Source organism: Urocitellus parryii, chromosome 7, assembly GCF_045843805.1.
Source record: "Urocitellus parryii isolate mUroPar1 chromosome 7, mUroPar1.hap1, whole genome shotgun sequence".
NCBI lineage: Eukaryota > Metazoa > Chordata > Mammalia > Rodentia > Sciuridae > Urocitellus > Urocitellus parryii.
Window position 1 is genome coordinate 137,015,486 of NC_135537.1, and position 21,573 is coordinate 137,037,058.

At 43.7% G+C, this 21,573-nt stretch overlaps 2 protein-coding genes across 2 annotated transcripts; both read right to left on the reverse strand.

Moving 5' to 3' along the window:
• Positions 1 to 342: 342 nt before the first annotated feature.
• LOC144255891 (olfactory receptor 2T29-like) lies at positions 343 to 1,305 on the reverse strand. The gene has a single exon (XM_077800954.1). The coding sequence runs from the start codon at positions 1,303 to 1,305 to the stop codon at positions 343 to 345; it is 963 nt and encodes a 320-aa protein (XP_077657080.1).
• A 7,591-nt stretch (positions 1,306 to 8,896) lies between these two features.
• On the reverse strand, positions 8,897 to 9,865 carry LOC144256198 (olfactory receptor 2T3-like). The gene has a single exon (XM_077801266.1). It carries the CDS (start codon positions 9,863 to 9,865, stop codon positions 8,897 to 8,899), a length of 969 nt encoding a protein of 322 aa, XP_077657392.1.
• Positions 9,866 to 21,573: the final 11,708 nt, after the last annotated feature.

Sequence of the window (21,573 nt, forward strand, 5' to 3'; positions counted from 1 at the left end):
GACTCATCTATGTTAACACAGAATCCCCTTTTGCTTCATCGCTTCCCTTATCTCTCTCCACCTTATAAGTAGAGCACATCATGACCACTTCCTCTAAATATCCACTATGTGTTTCCTAATAATATGAAACAGAAAGTGGTTGTCCACTTAGAAATATAACATGGATCCAGGGGAGTTGCATAAGGACTTTGAATGCACAAGGAGTGGACAGAGGAAGTTGATCCCTGAAAGGATGCTTACGAATGAGACACCATGACGTAGGAGTCCAGAGAGTGTCGAGGCAAGGAAATCTGGATCATCGGATGTGGAGAGAAGGAGAAGAAACCATGGTACCAAAATTCCCTATTTTATTGTTTCCCGAAAAAAAGGTCCCACGCTCAACATTTTTCTCAGAGCCCCAGTAACATCTTTGTTCCTAAAACTGTAGATTAAGGGGTTCAGCACAGGTGTGAGTATGGTGTAAAAGACGGACACCACCATGTCCTTCTGTGGGGTGTGGTAGGAGCTGGGAAGCATATAGTTGTAGACAGCAGCACCATAGAAGAGCATGACCACCATCATGTGTGAGGAGCAGGTGGCCAGGGCCTTCCTCCTGCCCTCTGCAGAGTTCATCCTGTGGATGGTGAGGAGGATGCAGGAATAAGATACTGAAATGACTGTCACCGGGATGAGGAGCATAAGAACACAGCACAGGTACATGAGTGTCTCATAGAGCGAGGTGTCTGAGCAGGAGAGCTTCATCACGGCAGGCACTTCACAGAAGAAGTGATGGATCTTCCGGGATTTGCAGAATGGGAAGGTCATGGTGATAGAAGTCAGCATGAAGCCATCCACTGATCCTAGGAACCAGCAGCCAGATACCAGGAGGAGACATACCCTGTAGTTCATGAGCATAGGGTAACGAAGTGGATGGCAGATGGCCATGTAGCGGTCATAGGCCATAGCTGCCAGAAGGAAATGTTCTGAGCCTCCTAGTGTCACATAGAGGAACATCTGTATCCCACATTCAGGGACTGAGATGGTACTCACATCCAGCATCTGGTCCAGGAGCACTTTGGGCACAGTGATGGAGATGTACATCATGTCCACGAGGGACAGCTGGCTGATGAAGAAGTACATGGGAGTGTGGAGCTGGACATTGGAGTGTATCAGGAGGATTAGGAGAGCATTTCCGGACAAGGCCATCAAGAAAACCACAAAGATGGCCACACAAAGCAGAGATGGATGTTGGGATTGACTGAAGAGTCCCACCAGAATGAAATCTGTCCACTCTGTGTGATTGTTCATCCAGGTGGTGATGTCCATGAGGTTCCACCTGGACCACCAAAAAAGCTTGGGTAATGTCGTGGAGAAGGCTGAAATGAATGCCTAGTGAGCAGGCACACGTGTGGGCACCAGCCTGATTGTGCCAACCAGGGGATGTTCCAGGGGCTGCCGATCCCAGGAGGTGAAATGACCTATGATTCAACAAATTGTAAAACATCAAGTATTAAAGGGATTGGTAACTCACGAGATTGCCACAGTTCAGGGTCAAGAACTTCTTAATGGTAGTGATCGTTATCAACAAGTATTAGAAATTTGTGCCCCATATGACACAAATAGTGTAAGACAGAAAGTGAGGTCATTATTCCAAGGGTTCTTGTTATTGAAGGGCAAAGTATGTCCAAACCACCCAGTTTAAGGATCCAACTACTACATTAAAAACTGTTAGAGGCATATTTCATATAAAAAATATTTAGAAAGTAATGGAAACATGATTTGGGGGAAATCTATTTCAAACATTCGAGGCTCCTCTTCTCACAGGATTGGGCCACACTTCAGGGTCCCTTGGCTGTATGAAGTAAGCCTTACTTCCCTTGGGCAGGACCCTGAGGTTCTTAGACCTCCAAAGGGCGTGTGGTGAGGGGCCCAGACTCTAGCTGGATCCAACATGGGTCCAGCTTCCCTGGATCCTCTGATCCTCTGTCTACTCTGCCTAAAAGGAGCACAAGAATAATATTTGGCTTTGCGTTTGGTGAAGATTAAAGCAGTGAAAATTCTTAGAATACTACCACTTGAAAAAGAACAAAGGCACAATCCTGTTAAAATATTAATGTGTATACTAATTGTTCTGATGAAGCTATCCTGAAGGTGGCTGTTAATATTATGGTATTGTGAAATACACTAATTCAGTTTCCTGATTTTAGTACCTACTTGTACCTTTAAGAATTTAGTATTCAAAGTAGGAAAGAAAATGATCCACAAATAAATGAAGCATACAGCTTATTAAAAAATGGATTTGAAAATTTCTGTATGTCATATGAAAACTTATATTGTATAACCTTATATAAACTTTATACATTTTTATGAATATACTCACATGAACATATAAACAACTATCTGAGATATTTATTGTGAGACCCTGGCTAAGCACAGGTACCTGGAAAAACTCATCTCTTTTCAGCATAGCCTAGACTCCTCCAAGTTCATCTTAAAGCTCTGCCACTTGCACTTAATCTCAGGTGGACAAGGATAGAATTTAGAGGTTATTCATCAGAAAAGCTTTGACTGTTTTCCAACATCATGTGCTTTATCAGCTGCCACAATCAATTATCATGGAAACTGAGAATAGAGAGTTAGCGGAACAATGGGGAAGCTTCAGGGGCAGCTCACTGTTGTCCACTCTGTCTTGATGCTCAGCTGCCTCCGTGTAGATGCTGGATGAAGATCAAGGGCTTGTAAACCTGGCCTGCACTTCAGGAGGTCACTATCAGTCCAAGCAGGGAAAATACCTAAATGAGATTCAAGGTGGGATTTTTAAATAGTGACAAAATAAAGTTAGGAACAGTGATGGACATAAAATATACCTGGCCTTTCTCAAGGAAATCAATAATGGCTTCTTCCACATTTTTTTATTAAAGAGATTAAACCTTCTCAAATTTTCAATTTCTACATGGTGTGTATTATATTTTTATGCCCTTACCAACATGAAGAAACTAACATCTCCTCATTCTGGGGAGACTTTAGCATGGGGGCATTTCAGGAAAACAATGACAAGTTTCAAGAACATTTCATGATCTTGTAATAATTCCCCAAACTGACTGTGACATTCAGCTCACCCATAGTCCAAAGTTCTGAAATGCTCGTGGAATAAGCAATACTGCAAATGAACTTGTTGCTTAATATAAATATCCAACAAACCTGAAGTACACTGCAGAAGACCGATGACAGACGAGTGTAGGTTTCCTCTCTGTCAAATCCCACCCTGCTGGCAGATGAAGTCTGAGCGCGGTGGAGGAAACAGAGTTGCTGCCCCGTTTACCTCTGTGGACAAGGTGAATCAAGGACTGGAGTCCATCAGTCGGTGTGAAGACCTGGACAGCATTTGCTGAAAAGATGCAGGGAGAGAGGAGGCAGTGAGGGGAGGGAGGCACACTGGGACAATCTCTGCCACTGTCTTGGAGCCTCATGTAACAACCCCCAAGGACACCAGGGGGACCAGGGAACATGGTGTGCAGCACACGTGGGGCCTGTCTTGCCTGCTCACTTTTACTCTTCTCTAGGCAATTGCTTAAGTTTCATGGGAACAACCTGGTGCCTGTTCAACTTGGGGGACTGTTAACAGTACTGGTAGAAAAACACCCAGCCATCATTACAAGACAGCAGCATCCAGGGATTGCTGACTGTGCTTCACCTTCTCCAGAGCCTCTGAGGTCCTGCTCATCTTATTGCAGACTGACAATCCAGCATCTCAGGGCATCTGCCTAACATCACACAAGTGACCTGAGAGAGGGCCACGTCCCATCCTAGGGTGCTCTGCTGCCTCTGCACCCTAGGAAAGCACCATGTTCCCTCTGCCATTCACATCCCAGATCTGGTCCACTCCACCATCCTTGTGCTTGGAGAAACACGAACATGCTCAGGAGAATTGCGTCCAGCATTACTGTGACACCCCCTCCCCCCGGAGTCACCCCTACTTGAAGTAAAGATAGTCCTTCTCCCTCTGCAAAATTTCAGTCTTGGGACAATTAATTCAGCATCCTACTGCCATCCAAAACATTAAAAATAAATACATACTCTTATGTCCCTAAATAATTGGAAATAAAAATACATTTCTTAAGATGTTACAATTAAAAAAAAATACTACATGAAAGTTTTAAGATGCAAACATATTTCTTTTCTTCAGAAAAACAGATGATAGAGAAAAATGAGGAAATGCTGTCAGGACCTAATAGCATACTTCAACAGCAGGTGAGCAAGACCCTCACAGCAATGGCCCTGAGTTCCCAGTGCCACTTGCTTATCTGAACTCACCTTAGAGAATGATGTACCTCACCCAGATGGCCAGGGAGTGTGGCCTGGCTAAGTCACCAGGAAGAGGAGAGTGACATTACCCCTGGTGTAGGTAGTCACAAGAGATTGGATGGGAGTTGCCTGTTCACAAATCCCTCTGGGACGTGGAGGACATTGCAGTTAGAGCTAAGGAAGCAACAGAGCTCTCTGGCACAGTTCTGGATCATTCTCATACTGTTCTATATCTATATTCTATATCTGTATTTGTTAAACTCAAAACCTTTACCAATGTTAAATCATCTCAAATCCCACATTGTCTATAAGGTCTGATTGATGAAATGTATTAAGTCAGTTAAGACACAGCCTTAGTCCTTGTTCAGTGTATAAAAAGAACTGTCCTAAGTGTGTGTATCTTCATTTAATCTCCCAGAAAATTGTGTGATATATTGTTATCTCCCCATATATGGAAACTAATACTCAGAGTTCAATGGATGTGTCAAAAGCATCACCCCTGTCAGTGCTGTGGGGACCCGGAGGGGGGTCTTTCTAGTAGCTCCACCTGACTCTCTTAATCCCTGTTTGTACTCCTTGTTTCCTGTCATTCAGTGATCATCTTGTTTGCTTTAGTGTTGCATTGAATTTTGATGTTTTTGCTTTTATTTTCAAAACCGGCCTGCAGATTGTAGAATACTGAAAATACCACCGATTTAGTGGAAATTTTTTAATCAATTACCCAACCTCTGCCCTCCCCCCTCCCACCAGACTCACATTATACTTTGCCTTCAAACTACAAACTGTTGAGTGTGCACTACATCATAGCAGCTGGGATGAAACAGGCAGAAAGAAGCAAGCCCACTCTCTTGCATTTTGCAGCCAACTCCTTCTTAACTTTTTTCCTGTATATGTTCTGGAACAATGCTGATCATTTCTCCTGACATGGAGGTCTTGTGACAGCCTTGGTCCACAATGTCTGTTGGTCAGGCTGCCTCCTGAGCTGCAGCCACCTGACCTGCAGGGCTTCAGCCTGCAGATGGCTTATCCTGTCTCCTTGGCCACCTGGTTTCCTATAAGACTGTGAGTAGCAGCCCAGGGAGTATTCTCTAGGGTGGGAGGAAGAAAGAAGCTGCATGTTTTCTTCCTTTCTGAAGATAGTCTGTGGCAACTGGAGGCAACAGGGATTTCCCTGGGTTCCCACACCCAGAAAACAGTTTTTGCAGTTCTGGCAGCACTGCAGGACATGAGCTCCCAGGGTTGCTATGGTGACCTCCCTGAGGCCTGGAAGTGCAGAGTCTCCTCCCCAGCTCAGCAGGGAGCACACAGCAGATAGCAGATGCTGAGGGAACACTCTGGCTTCCTGGCTGACACACTCACCATCCTCACTCTAGGTCCTGGTTACTTTGTAGCCTAGCCCCTGCAGAAATATCTTCAGAATGAAATAGATGGTGTTTGTTCCTGTACTAACCCAATGTGGTCACTATGTATCTAAAGATTTAGACTCCAATGCATTCTTTGCCTAAAGAGAAAGAGTTAGTCTGTGCTCAAATCCCTCATTTATAAAAAATAAAAATGCTTATATAGAAATCACTCCTAATATATTTTTCTTCAGGTAATTTACAACAGGGGAGTGATTCACAGCCTTGCCAGGGCTTGTTACTTCTATTTTTTTTTTTTTTTTTTTTAAGATAGCCATTCTCACTGGATGAGGATTCACTTATTGATCTTAGGATATACAACAAATCAATATTGAAACCCACATTGTACTTCAAATTATAGAATTATAATTAGTTAATTAAAAATAAAATAAATAGGCCAGGTGTGGTGGCACAGGCCTGTAATCTCAGGGGCTTGGGAGGCTGAGGCAGGAGAACTGTGAGTTCAAAGCCAGCCTCAACTTAGCAAGACCCTAAACAACTCAGTGAGATCCTGTCTCTAAATAAAATATATAGAGTTCTGGATATGTGGCTCAGTGGTTAAGTGTCCTTAGGTTCAACCTCCAGTACCAAATAAATTTTAAAAAATAGTAAAACATATCATAAACTATAGAGTTCTATCTGAATTAGTATAATGTACTTAATAACAATGATTTTAAAATTTCAATTTAACTTGCACTGTTACAAAAAATGTAAAAATGCACATATTAATGGGGTGCTATGTAATGTTGGACACATGTATACATTATGCAATATTCATATTAAGCCAAAAATTTATTCCCTTAAACACTAATTGTTTCCTCATGGTAAAAACTTTCAAAATCCTTTCTTCCAGTTTTTTTTAATAGACAGTATATTATTAATAACAATCATTTTTAAAAATCATGCTAATAGGACACAAGTACAAAAATGTAGATAGGAGCATTATTTGAAATTGCTAAAAACTGAAGACAACATATACATTCATCAACAATAGAAGGTATTCATAAATAATGGTATAGTTAGGCAATTTAATCCTACACATAAAAATCAATAAATCCATGGTACTTACAACAGGGATCAACTGCATAAAACACAATAGTATAAAGCCAGGGAAAGCAGATCTCCAGAAACCACGCACAGTCACTGTGGGTGCCCACACACTTGATTGGCGTGGGGTGGGCACCTATGGTAGGTATTCCAGGGCATAATAATAATTGTAATAATTCCAAAAACTAATTGTTACATTAAGTTCAAGGCAGCCCAGGGCACCTCCTCCTCAGGAAATTTGATTAAGAAGTTTCTCTTCCTCATCTTAAAATGACATGAGAAAAGTCACAGGCTTCCAAAGGCTGTCAGAGGTCACACGGCTCTTCATTAGTTGAGTGGCAGTGGCTAGAACTCAGAGGGCAGCTGGGAATCCTCCCCTTTCACATCTCTATCTAAACCTCAGAGTCCATCTGCAACTTCAACAAAGACTTCCATTTCCCCTTGCACATTGTTCTCCAGAAGGTAAACAGATAAGCAAAACACTTGTTAAAAACCAAGAAAACAAAAGCCAAGTAAAATCCCATAAACTTGATGGAAGGTTGCACAGGACTTCCCAATGACACCAGCAAAAAAATAATAAGTGCAATGATACCAACCAGGCCCTGATGGTGTTAGGATGACTTACAGTGCTGGTGTTCACTTGATCAGCTTTGTTCCTTTTATGTATTTAGTTTAATCACATCAGTCTGTACACCTAGCAACCTAACTACCTTTAGACAAGCTCCTTTTTCTTCATAGATGACCCTTTTGACCCAATTCAGGCAAATTCCCCTAATAAAACCTGCAGGAGTGATGGTCAGCTAGAAACATAGTATGGAGCTGCCATGGCTGGCAGAGGCTGCTTTTCAGCCCTGATGATGGTGCTCTGGCCCCAAAGCACCCAGCTTCCCTTCCTTGGTAGTAAATAAGGTGAGGTCAGGGTGCCACCTGGCATGACTGATGACCTCAGGACTCCTGTCACTTTCTTGCCTCTTAGTCAGAGATGATGTATGTTTTCCCACCTCCTTATGTTCCAGAAGCACTCGACACACAGGTTGTATTGGTCTTGAAAGCAACCGTGATCTGGTGCTGGTAGACACACAGACATGTCCTTGGCAGCATGATACTTGGCAGGGAGGGCACAGACTAGTCACCAGTCCAAAATCATTTTACTGGCTTCCCTAGTTTCAAAGAAAAAAGCTTGGCTTGCTAGGCTGAGGCAGAACAATCTTAGCAAGGCTCTATACAACTTAGTGAGACCCTCTCCCATAATTTAAAATAAAAAAAGGGTTGGGGATGTGGTTTTGTGGTTAAGCACTCCTGGGTTCAATCCCTGGTACCAAAATAAATAAATAAATAAATTCAAAAGAAAATTGCTTAGATGTATAAATTTCCTAAATTCCCATCCTCCAAGACAGTTTTTGTAGTCAATGTAAATACAGTACACCACTGTCTACAGTAGTGTAAATTCCAAAGAATTATATATGAAGCCACTTTTATTTACATCCTGTAAAATTAAATGAACCTATTATCTCCCTGGACTTTAATATTAATGACTCTTTTTCAGCAGTATTAAAACCACTGGTGTTTACACCATAAAGCTCACTTTTTAAAAGTTTGTTCTTTTTAGATATACATGACAGTAGAGTGTATTCTGACATATCATACATATACAGAGTATAACTTATTCTAATTAGGGCTCATTCCTGTGGTTGTACATGATGTGAAAAATCAAAGCTCTTTTAACATTGAGAAAACTATGCCCCTCTGTACTTATTGAGGCACGGTATCAGACTGCTGGGAGCACATGGCTGTCGCAGATCAGTGATGGCTTACAGAGCAGCCGAGAGTGAGGGAGCAGCCAATGGCCCCTCCAGGGCTCTACAAGGTCTGAGGTCTGCACAGTGAGTCTCTGTTAAGGCTGGCACTTAGGTCTCACGGATATTACCTGTGAACCCAGGATGGATGGAGGTTAGAAAAAGATGCTAGGTCAACTAAAGTGACAGTTTTCAATGGATTTCAAGAAGTAAAATACACTGAGATAAACAGGATAAATAAGCAGAGTGGAGGAGAAGCTCCAGGCAGGGGAGTGGGACTGAGGGAGGGATCCACATTGGGCCCTGGGTCCCAAGGACAACAGACAGGGGAGATCAGGAGAGGAGAAGGGACAGGGGAGAGAAGCAGGCTCACTCCCAGGCACTCCCTCTTAGGTTTCCTCTCACAACCCTTTGGTGGCACCACCTTGACTGAACCAGGCTCCTCAGAGTCAACGTGATGTCTTTGTTGCGGAGGCTGTAGATGAGGGGGTTCAGCAAGGGAGTGAGGATGGTGTAGACGGCTGACACCATCATATCCTGCTGCACTGTGTGATAGGAGCCGGGGAGCATGTAGGTGTAGACAGTGGCACCAAAGAAGAGCAACACCACAGTCATGTGGGAGGAGCAGGTGGCCAGCGCCTTCCTGCGGCCCTTGGCTGAGCTTGTCCTGCGGATGAGGAGCAGGATGAGGGTGTAGGAGCTGGAGATGACCAGGGTGGGCACGAGGAGCATGAGGATGCAGCACAGGTATATGAGCATCTTGTAGAGGGAGACGTCAGAGCAGGAGAGCCTCAGCAGGGCAGGGATCTCACAGAAGAAGCTCAGGATCTTCCTGGACTTGCAGAAGGAGAAGCTCATGGTGATGGGGGTAAGCAGCAAGCCATCCAGTGTTCCCAGGAACCAGCATCCGGACACCATCAGCCGGCAGACCCTGTGGTTCATCAACAGTGGGTAATGCAGAGGTCTACAGATGGCAGCATATCGGTCGTAGGCCATGGCCGACAGAAGAAAACATTCAGCTCCTGCCAGGGTCAGGTAGAAGAACATCTGGATCCCACAGCCTGTGGAGGAGATGATATGGTCTCCTGTGACCTGGCCCACCAGCATCTTGGGCACGGTCATAGAGATGTACATGAGATCCATGAGAGACAGCTGGCTGATGAAGGAGTACATGGGGGTCCAGAGGCAGGGCTCTGAGTGGATGAGAAGAATGAGGAGGGCGTTCCCAACTAGGGCCATCAAGAAAATGATGAAGGTCATAGTATAAAGGAGCGTGGCATTTGGGGTGTCCCCAAAGAGCCCCACAAGGATGAAACTGGTGCTCAAGTTTGATTCCATGAAATTTCCTTCCCTGCATGCATATCTATCATGTAGTTTCACCTAAGAACAATGAGGGCTGTGACTTTACCTCCATCACACCTGTGTGACTGTCCTACTGTGCTTAGGTAAGACATGGATCTTGAGCTATTTCTCCAAAAACTGGGTTAAACTGAGGTGGAATCCTATGTTTAAATCTTAGGGAACTGAAGCTGTGTGCAGCCCCAAGTAACTGGATTAAGCAAGCTGGATGAAGCTGCTCCTGAATCTTGGGACCCGCTGGCTCATTCAGGACTCAGTGCTGGAAGTCACAGTGAGGCATCTGTCAACATTAATAATATAAATGGAGCTAAAATCATACCCCAAACCTTCTGAAAACTTGTAGTCTCCTCCAGTATTCTCTCCTCATATGTCTCCATCATGGCAGGGCAGGGAGCAGAAATGACTGGCCACCCTCAAAATCCACATGAAGTCTAAGGGTTTTAATCCACTAACCATCCTGCAGGGACATGATATGTATAAGAAATGGCAGAAATAAAAGTTGGAGATGCCCTAAATACCCACTATTTAGTTTGAAAATGAACTAATCACTTCTTTTTCCTTCTTAGGATGCCATTTCTCCCCTAAAATAGAGCCCAAAATTCCATGTGCAATGACTCTGTGAGTGAATTTAGTTGAAGGACCAGGGGAAGCAGTTGTTCCAAAACTCAGCTCTGCAGCTTCAACCTGTCCCAGGGAACCCTCTAGCCCTGCATTCCACTCAGAAAACCAGTAGAGTCCTCCCCTGGTATCCACAGCTTTGCTCAGGAACAGCTTCACCTGAGATGCACCTGCAGGTGTTCAGCTGACTGGCTGAAAACACACTGGGCATGTGGACAATTGTCCTGCACTCTGAGTTAAGGAGATGTCAGGCTGCAGACCACTGAGGGGTGGGAGTTCCATGACTGGCCCAGGCTAGTCAGCCCAGGGCTGCTGCAATGCCAGGGCAGAGCAGCACACAGAGAAAAGTCACACAGCAGCCGAGATGCAGGTACACACAAAGCAAAACACAGTGAACGGTGGGCAGGCGGAAAAAGTGAGCTTTCAGGAAAGTTCAAGTGGGAATCATGCAGGAGACAGCAGCAAGGATCAGCATCCACAGTGTTCCCTGGTCACCTTCCCAATGCAGAGTTCAGAAAACTTGGGCAGGGCAAGCCCTGTGCTTCACTCCTCAGCTCTCCAGTGAGTGAATCTACACCACAGCAGCCCAGTGAAGCTATCCCCATCCTAAAGCCAGGCAACTGGGTTCATTTAGGAGGCAAGTAGGGAGTTACATCAGCAGCTTCTTCACCTGAGGGAGCTGAGGTGAGCACCTGCTGTGTGACCTTCACCTGCTGAGCAAGCGTGGACCAGCTCTCTGGGGGAACCGAGGAACCTGCAGCCACCACTTGTCATCTATCCATCTACCCCATGCTTGGCCTGCACTCTGACCAGGCATCCGCAGTCCTAAGCTTCTCCAGAGGTTCGTCTTTCTGAATTTTGTTGCTGTTGTGCTTTTGATTTGTTTTCCAAGTATATTGTAACTTTCCACTCACAAGAAACATGGGGGTTGCACATATTTGCCGTTTTTGAGGTGAAGCTATAAAATGCTCCATCTTGGGGGCTGGGGTTGTAGTTCAGTCATAGAGTACTTGCCTAGCATATATGAAGCCCTGGGTTCAATCCCCAGCTCCACATGAAACTAAATAAACAAAATAAAGTTATTGTGTCCATCTACAACTAAAAAATATTAAAAAGAAAAAAAAACAACAAACCTCCATCTTTTTCAGGAGGATATGGCACATTTTTTAAAAGCAATATTTTTTCCAGTTTAAAATCATGTTTTCATATTTGATATTTATGAAGCCTCACTCTATAAACTAAATCTGAATTTAAGAAAGGCAGGATCATGCAGAATATACTCAGAACATAATCAGAGTATGAACCCAGACAGGATTAAAGGTCCTATCTTTTCTCTCCTTCCTAGTCTGTAACGGCTTCTGTGTACCACCCCAAAATTGCTTCAAGTACTCTTCAATACAATCAAGCATTCCCTTCAGTACCCTAATCAAGCAAGGGTAGGGACTCCACATGCCTTCTCCATGCCACCTGGCAGACTTGGAATCCCATAGGAGGGTCACATGAAACCCATTCACCATTTGTAACAGTCTCCTAATTGTGTCCAACTTCACTCCATAAGCCCCAAAGTTCAAAGGAACTTGTGCCTGACATGTTAAAATCAAAACAGCTTCCCACTGTCCCTTCTGATTCTGCGTGAGTGGCCAACCACACAGACACCGGGCTGTGTGGAGGAGACCAGGGGCAGGTGTAGACCAAAATTGCAAAGGGCATCAGGCTACAGCTGCAGCCCAGCTGCCCTCCTTGCTTCTGACTGTGTGATCTCAGGGGAGATGCTAACATCACTGTCCTTTCTCAGAATCCAGTCAAGCAGCCTGGATACTCTGTATTTGTGAATCTCAAGACACATTCTATTCCCACATCCAAACTTGGTCTAAGCCTTTCTGGGTGGGGTGAACCTCCTTCCCCATCGCCCTCCACCCTCTGGGCTCAGAGTCCTCCCTTCAAGATCTGTCTCCTTGTTACCTAACTTGAAATGGAGAGGGGTGGGAGGCCGCTCTTGGTGCCCACAGTGGGCGGGATGTGTGCACTTCCCAGCATGGTGAGGTACTGACACTGGGCTTGCATTTCAAAGATGAAAACTAAGCCTGAGCCTAAGTTGCAGGAAATGGCAAGTGCCCAACAGCATAGAGGAGCAGAAGAGCAGTAGTGGCATGGCAAGGTGAGCTTGCTGAACTGTGGAGACCTCAATGCCAAAGGCATGTCTGGGAGAAGAGACAGGCTTCTTAATAAACAGTGCTGGGGAAACTGGAGATGCAAGGGTGGAAGAATGAAACTAGATCTCTGTCTCTCAGCAGGCACAAAAGTCAACTCAAAGTGGATCAAAGACCTAGGAATTAGAACAGAAACTCTGCAACTGCCAGGAAAAAACATAGAAGCAACACTCTGTATACTAACTCAGATACCAACTTCCTCAATAGCACCCTAAAGTTCAGGAAATAATGCCAAGAGTTTATAAATGGGATGGCATCCAATTAGAAAAGCTTCTGCACTACAAAGGAATCAAGAGAGAAGCAAGAACCTATAGAGGGGAAGAAATATTTGCCAACTACATATAGGGGACTAATATCCAATATATATAAAGAGCTCAAACAATTTAACACCAAAACACAGATAATCCGATCAATAAATTGGCAAATGAACTAAACAGACGCTTGTCAAAAGAAGAAATACAAATGTCAAGCAAATATATGAAGCACTATTTTTAGTAGTCAGAGCATTGCAGATCAAAACTACATTGAGATTTCATCTCATTCCAGTTAGAATGGCAATCATCAAGAATACAAATAATATAAATGCTGGTGGGGATGTGAAAAAAAAATGATCACTTATACACTGTTAGTAGGATTGTACATTAACTAGTACAACCATCATGGAAATGACCAGTGGTCTGACCCAGCTATACCACTCCTTGGTACTTATCCTAAAGAATTAAAGTCAGCATACTGCAGCAATATATGCATAGCCCTGTGTATAGCAGCACAATTCACAATAAGTTATGGAACCAGCTCAGATGCTTGCCAAAAGATGAATGGATAAAGAAATTGTGAGAATATATATATACACACACACAAACACACACACTGGAGTTCTACCCAGCAACAAGGAAGTAGATGGACAGGAGAACAATTCCTAGGTTTTTGATCCTTTGATGCTAAGGGAATAAGCCAGAGTCAGAAAGTCCAGGTTTGCATATTTTCTCTCATATGTGGAAGTTAGAGAGAAAAAGTGGGAAAAATGAAAGCAGAAGGGAGACCAGTACCATAGAGGATGGGGATTGGAGGAGGGAAAGAGGGAAAGGGGAAGCACAGGGGAATGAAGTATAATCATAATTCCTTAATACATATATTTTTAAAAATTAAGAAACCGAATCCACAAGCATGCTACTTTATAGAACACACAACATTAATAGAAAAATGTATACAAATTAAAAGATTGGCAAATATACAAACAAACAAAAATATAAGAAATCTGGAAGTGGCATAATTTCACAAGAGTAAAATTTTAAGCATTATCTACTTACTAAGATAATGGGGGTGATTTCATATTCAAAAATGCCCAAATAAAGTGAAGTTACATGCTTCCAGAATTTTAAAAGGATTGTAATTCAATTTTGGATGTACGAAGAAAATTGTTTTAAAATACAGCATTATTTGTACATGGATTTTGTTTGAGAAAATGTCTTAATTAAAATGGAGAGCTGAAGTGATTGATCAATTACACTTGTTCCATCCTCTTTTTTTTTTTTTTTTTTTTGCCTATTCATCAGAATTTGTCACCTTGAGATCACAACATTTCTGTGGCTGTCCACAGACATGCACTGCGCTGTAGAAACTTTGTCACCAGATGTGCATGTCCCCAGCTGTGTAGGAAATTGTACTCTGCCTTCCCAATCAGCTGTCATGCTATAAATAAGTGTTTCCTGTGGTGCTCCTGTGTGATGCTTTTCATGTTTCTGAGCTTTGTTAGTGGATAAGTTTGCTGTTCAAAGTGGTCTCCAGGCATAGGCCTGAGTTTGTCTCATGTGATTGGAAACAAGGAAACTGTGTGCAGCTTGTGAACCTAGTGTGAGCTAGCTCAGCCTCCCTCAGGTGTGGTGCTGAGCTCAACAAGTTCAGCGCTAACTGACTCAGTGAGGTCATGGTGCTCTGTCATCATGAGTGTATCAAATGTGTAAGTCCATAAAGGGAAACACAGGAAACAGATGGAGATGCCGTGATCAGAGGCAGCCAGGCACTTAAGCCTGTGTTTGCCTTGGGGTGATGAATCTTCATTAACTAATTCAGTGTGCTCAATGACTGTATTGAACATAAACACAACATATAACAAGAACCAACCATACATCATAAAAGTGGATCTGTTTCAAACATGACGTGCAAAAATATATTGTGATAAGGTGTAAAAACTTGTCACAAGATTCTTGTAAGCAGTACTCCTGCAGCACTTTTTAAAGGATATGAAGTCACCTGACAATTCTGTCTCCTGTTGTTTTACAGGAAAATCTGGAAAGCATGGGAAATGATCCGGCTGGATGTGGAACTGAGGATACTCACTGTAGATCCTTGATCCACCCTTTACTCCAGATGCCCACAGAGGGAAAGCAGCAAACACAACCCTCACAAAAGAAGCTGGGTGACTCCCAGGTGAGGTCTCTGATCTACAGGTAGTGATGGCCTCCATCACAGAGCACCTTAAGGGGAATTCATCCTGTCCCTGCTGGGTGAAGAGTTAGCCTAGGCTGAGAGTGACCCTAATGTCTTTGGGGAGCACTCCTTGGACTCTGGGTCTGGTCCAGCTCTCTGACACAGCTTTTCTGGCCCCTATGTGTCCTGCCTTGTGAGCAAAATGGTTTTCTGAGCAACTTTTCCACTCCCAGGAGCTCCCATCTCACTTAGTCACACTTAAAATAATAACCTTTAGAATTATTTCTAGGAGATAAAATGACTTGATTTGCCAAATGCTTTTCTTTAGATAAGATTTTTTTGCTAATTCTCTATCTGAGCAACAGTCACACTTGAAACCACCAGCTCAGTTTCCTTCACCTTCTCTAGGGTGAAGTGAGGGTGAGATGAACTGATACTCAAGCACAGGTGATGTTGGAATGGCTGCAGCAGATTGTCTTGTGACGCTTGCAGGATTTCTCACCCTGGATTCTGCTTCAAGGAAAGGGCTATGTTTGTTTGGCTAAACTTTTTTAAAAAATTAATTTTCCTCTCCATTCTTTAAAAATAACCCAAACAGTTAGTTATCACATTTGCAATATGGAATTTTTTTTTCCTTCAGATTGAGATTTCATCTCATTCCAGTCAGAATGCCAGTCATCAAGAATACAAATAATAGAAAGGGAGGAAGTTGGAAAAAACATGGCGGCAGGAAAGGAGGGAGCCACCCTGTGCCCTGTGCCGCCAGATCCTCAGATCTCGCCTAGTCGGAATACTACATCTCTAAGAGGACCCCTATCTATCTGCTCTCTGTAGAAATCACCAGAGCTGTGACCCCATGCAGGGCTCCGGGCCTCAGCGTTCGAGTAGGAAGCCTGGCATTAGAGCAGGACCCAAAACCCGAAGTTCCAGTCCAGGCAAAACTGGGTGGGCACCTTAGGAAATTCACCTATCAACACATCTGCAGATTGCCAAGACTTCACTCCACTCCCACACAAGTCACTCAGCTGCTACCTACCCATACACAATACTATGGCCTGGCTCTCCCCATCTCACCAGGTTCCCTCACCTCACCAGACACCCTGGCACTGAAAGCAGGCCGCGGCCATCTTGACTCAACATTCTCGCCATTTGGCTGGGGGCAGTGCCCAGATTGGATCTCCAGGGGTCAGGTACCATTTCCAACCGCCCCTCCTTCCCCAGCGGTGGTAACCCAACATAGTAGTTGCCCAACACAGGTGTGCAGTGCAACCAGAGAGCCACCCACAGGAGCCCCGGGGTGAGAGTTTCCTCAATTGGGAACTGCTGGGGGAGAGGGAGAGACCAGGAACTGGGAAATCTCCAAGCAAGAGAGGGAGATAGTACCAGGTGCTCACATCATACAATCGAGCTGTTCCAAAAAGAGACCCAAGAGGTGCAATCTTTCTGCAGAGACTGGTGGGTGCTACTCCCCACATCCAGAAGCCTGCACCAAGAATAGTCTTCCCACTCTGGTTACCTCCACCATCCAAAGGGCAGAGACACCAGCTTACAACAGACAACGCCACCTACTGGATGAGAAGAGAAGCAAGAAAGATACGGATCTCTAAAGCCATACAGAACCCTGGCTTCTTTGGTTTTTGGTTGGTTGGTTGGTTGGTTGGTTGGTTGGTTGGTTGGTTTTTTCTCTTCAAACTCTCTATCCTCAGGCCCTCACATCCCCAAAATATGTGAAACCAAGAACTTTGTATGAAATATGACTTTGAAGACTAAGTCATCTGAATAATATAATATAAAGGTGTTGAATATGCCCCTTTTTTCTTTTTCTTTTTATTCTTTCATTTTTCTTTCCTCCTCCAAATTTTACTGTTTTAACATCTGTATTTTGTAAATACATATGGGTGTTTGTTTTATGTACTCCACTGTCATCCCATGTGTAAGGCATGAAGTAACATGTGGGGCATGTTGCATTAGAAAAGAGGAAACCTAACTTGCAGGCTGCTACCCACTCCCTGGTCCTGGGGCTGCACATGGCTAGGATGGTGCCTGGCGATCAGCCAGAAGGCATTACCATGGGTTGTGACGAAAAATCAGACCACCTCTAGGATAGGCTCAGAACCTTTCTGCCCACGTGGACAGCTCGTGTCACCCATTACTATCTATAGGATGGGTGTACACGTGAACTCTCCCCACCCTGCTGACCTTTATCCTGATTGGCTCCTGTACATTATATTAGCTGTGTGTGTTTTCTCAATAAACTGAGATCCTGCTTTGACTGGTCTCCCTGACTTGTCTGTCCTCTGGTGAGGGAGTGCTGGGTGCGGGTGGTCAGTCAGCCCTCTCCTTTCTTGGCTTTTCCTGTCGGGGTGTGCTCTCCCCATCTCTCCTGCAGGTTGGGAGGGAACTAGGGCTAAAAACCCTGACATCATGTACTTGCGTACCCTAATTTACTTCCTATCTATTCTCTTGCTACTAATCCTCTTTACTAGGTTTCTCCTTCATACTTCCTCTGATATATTAACTCTATATCCTCACATCCTACCTCCTCAGCATATTGTCCTAAGCCCCACCCCCAGTTTATTGTCCACTGTCAGAAACTGTAAACCTTTTTACAAAACTACTGATTATATTTAGATAATAATTGAATCCAACATTTCCGGACATTGAGACTAAACCGTAAATGTCTTAATAATAACAAATTGTTCCTAGGTGGTATATTTTTGATATTCAGATCTGTTAACATTGTTCTTCCCCACAAAGGAGAAGTCTTGGAACCCTACAAGAGCACTACAAACCTATAGGGTAAAAATACTAACAATCTAGACCCACAGAACTGGAAAGGAAGACACCCAAGCAACATGAGGAGACAAGGGAATAAGGTGCCCCAAACAAATGAAGACACCACATCATTAGAATCATTGTCAGCCACAGCAGGGGGAATGACAGAGAAGGAGTTCAGGATGTACATGGTTAAAATGTTCTGTGAACTCAATGAAGATATAAGAGAGCAAACACAGGCAGTGAAAGATCACTTCGACAAGGAGCTACATAAAAAGTCCAAGAAGCAAAAGATCACCTCAACAGGGAAATAGAGGTTCTAAAAATAAATTAAAAAAAAAAACAGAAATACTTGAAATGAAAAAATAATAAACCAAATTAAAAGCTCAAACAAAAGCATCACCAACAGAGATGGCCACTTGGAAGATAGGACATCAGACAATGAAAACAAAATATATGGACCACACAGTGATTATGGTAAGAAACCACAACCAGAACATTCAAGAAATATGGGATAACATAAAGAGACCAAATTGGGATAAAATGTGGGATAACATAAAAAGAGTTATGGGGATAGAGGAAGGCATGGAGATCCAAACTAAAGGAATGAACAATTTTTTCAATGAAAGAATATCATAAAAATTTCCAAACATGAAGAATGAATTGGAAATCCAAATTCAAGAAGCCTACAGGATGCCAAGTGTACAAAATCACAACAGATCCACACCAAGGCACATGATAATGAAAATGCCCAACAGACAGAATAAGGAGAGAATTTTAAAAGCCACAAGATAAAGGAATCAGATTGCATAAAGGGGAAAACCAATTAGGATAATGGCAGATTTTTCAACACAGACCCTGAAACCTAGAAGATCCTGGAACAACATATATCAAGCTCTGAAAGAAAATGTGTGCCAACCAAGAATCTTGTATCCAGCAAAATTAAGCTTTATATTTGAAGATGAAATAAAATCCTTCCATGATAAACAAAAGTGAAAATAATTTATAGCTAGAAAACCAACACTACAAAACATCCTTGGCAAAATATTCCATGAAGAGGAAACAAAAAACAACAATGAAAATCAGCACAGGGAGGTAGTACCCTAAAGGAAAAATGAATCAAAGAAAAAAATCAAGTCAAGTTAAATAACAAAAATAAACAAATATGGCTGGGAATACAAATCATGTCTCAATAATAACCCTGAATGTTAATGGCTTAAACTCACCAATCAAAAGACATAGACTAGCAGATTGGATTTTTAAAAAAGACCCAACAATATGCTGCCTCCAGGAGACTCATCTGATAGAAAAAGACATACACAGACTGAAGGTGAAAGGTTGAGACAAATCATACCACTCACATGGACTTTGGAAGCAAGCAGGGGTTTCCATCCTTGTATCAAATAATAATAGACTTCAAGCCAAAGTTAGTCAAAAGGGATAAAGGTGGACATTACATACTGCTTAAGGGAACCATATACCAACAAGCCATAACAATCATAAATATATATGCCCCAAACAATGGTGCGAGGTCTGTCTACAGATGGTTGTCATGGCTTGGGCTGGAGGAGCTCTTGCAGTGCTTGTGCATACCATCTACCCCATGCACTTCCTTATCTGTGGCTCCAGGGAGATTGACCATTATTCTGTGAGATGCTCGCCATTCTGAGAATGTCTTGTGAAAATAATGTACTACCATCAGTTTCCACGATGGTGGAATTTGTGTCAACCATTGTGTTTCTGCTGGTCTTATTTCCTCTCATTCTGGCCTTCTACACTGTCATCTTCCTCGCTGTCCTCAGGATAAACTCTCTAAAGGGTAGGAACAAAGCCTGGACACTTGCTCCTCCCGCCATCTACATGACACCCAGCTCTGCCCACACACCAGAGCAAGCCCAGATAGGAACTGTGGTGGGCACCATAGTGACCCCTACGCTTGACATCCTCATCTACAACCTGAGGAAAAAGAGGAGGTGGGGGCTCTGAGGAAGTGCCTGGGGAGGGGCTGTGGCTGTCAAAGCTCCCTGCCTCTCCAGTACTGCTCTAGGAATGTTCTATCCTCAACTTTCAGAGGAGCCACAGTCAACTCACATTCTGAGGAAAGTTCTTTCCAGGATTCATGTGGACATTTGTCTGTTGTTCTCAGTTCCATGTGGTGGCTTTAGTTGAGCACAACCTTGATGACAGCTACCAACCAGCTCTGGGGAAATTACATGGATTCTTGTGGTGACGTCTGCACAGGGACAAATGCTCTCAGCTTCTCTTCAGCTTTAATATATTGGGTCACCAAGGAAGAACTGGCGTGCTAGCCTAGATCCAGTGCCTCGATGGTGCTTCTAATTTAAACTGTCCTATCCATGTCCACTATCACCTGTCACTCCCGGAGCTCCTGCCTCAATCCCCCTGCCTGAAACCCAAAGGTCTCTTGATCCATGACACCTCCTGATAGAATCCTCCCTTTCCACAACTCTTGTGTGTTACTATACGTTTTTTTCATAGTTGGTTACAAATTACATATGCAATTGTATTCTTTTTCCTTCTGAACTAAAAAAAAAAATAAGCAGCCATATGTAAAAAGAAATCTGAGTGAATTCAGGAAATTCTTTCAGAAATAGAACTTAGAGTTTTACTTTTTATCTACTAGATTTTACCATTTTTCATTTTAATTGGTATATTAATATATATTTCATTAATCAGAGAGCTTAACTTTATAATTTTGTAATCATCTTCAGTGAGACTTCTGAGGTTCAAGGTAAACTTTGATATGATGATGTGCTTCTGCACCAGCTCCCAGCCCAAGGAGTGGGACTGAGCCTCCTTGTGGGTATTCTAGATGCTAAAGGGGGAGCCAGACAGTGAAAGTTAGAGGGGAGGGGGAGATAATGTAAGCACAGAGCAAGTGGGGGATAGGGGGAAAGGAACTGCAGGCTGCTGGGGAGGAGGCTCCCAGTCAGGGTGCTGACTTGAGGGTGAAGGTAGGAGATAATGTGAGCACAGAGCAAGTGGGGGATAGGGGGAAAGGAACTGCAGGCTGCTGGGGAGGAGGCTCCCAGTCAGGGTGCTGACTTGAGGGTGACGGTAGGGTGACTGGGGAGGGCACCACTTTCATATGGTGACAGCACCTTTTCTGCCCTGCGTCTGGCAGGATGCTCAACACACCTGAAGTCATGGATCGTTTGCCTCCAGTCTGTAAGAGAGCCATGATTGCCTCAGTTTCTAAATGGCAAAGGATGCTCAGGGGTTTTATGTGACTTTGCCAGTGGTACCTAAGCAACAAGGGGCAGGGCATGTACCAGAACCCAGGCCCATCTGCTCCTGGGCCTATACGTTGTCTGCTACTAGCAGTACCCTCTAGGGGAGGACACAGACAGTAGCTGTTCAAGGAGGGACTGGGACCTGTCCTGCTGCCTGTGAGGATGTTCTGCCTGAGTGTTCCAGTAAGATGACAGGTGCTGTCTACCAAGCAGTTGTCCCTGAGGGAGCACCATGAGTTAGTGGGCTCATTCAGAGATTTGGACATACCTAGATTTAAGTCAAATCTAGGAGCATATAGAAGCCTCTTTCTACAGAGCAGGGTAAAGCACAAGGCCAAGGTTGTCAAGATGAAAACCAAAGCCTAGACCAATTCCAGGGTTGAGCTGAGCCAGGTCAAGA

Coding starts and splice junctions, on each gene's coding strand:
- LOC144255891 (XM_077800954.1), bottom strand. CDS start 1,305: ATGGACATCACCACCTGGATGAACAATCACACAGAGTGGACAGATTTC.
- LOC144256198 (XM_077801266.1), bottom strand. CDS start 9,865: ATGGAATCAAACTTGAGCACCAGTTTCATCCTTGTGGGGCTCTTTGGG.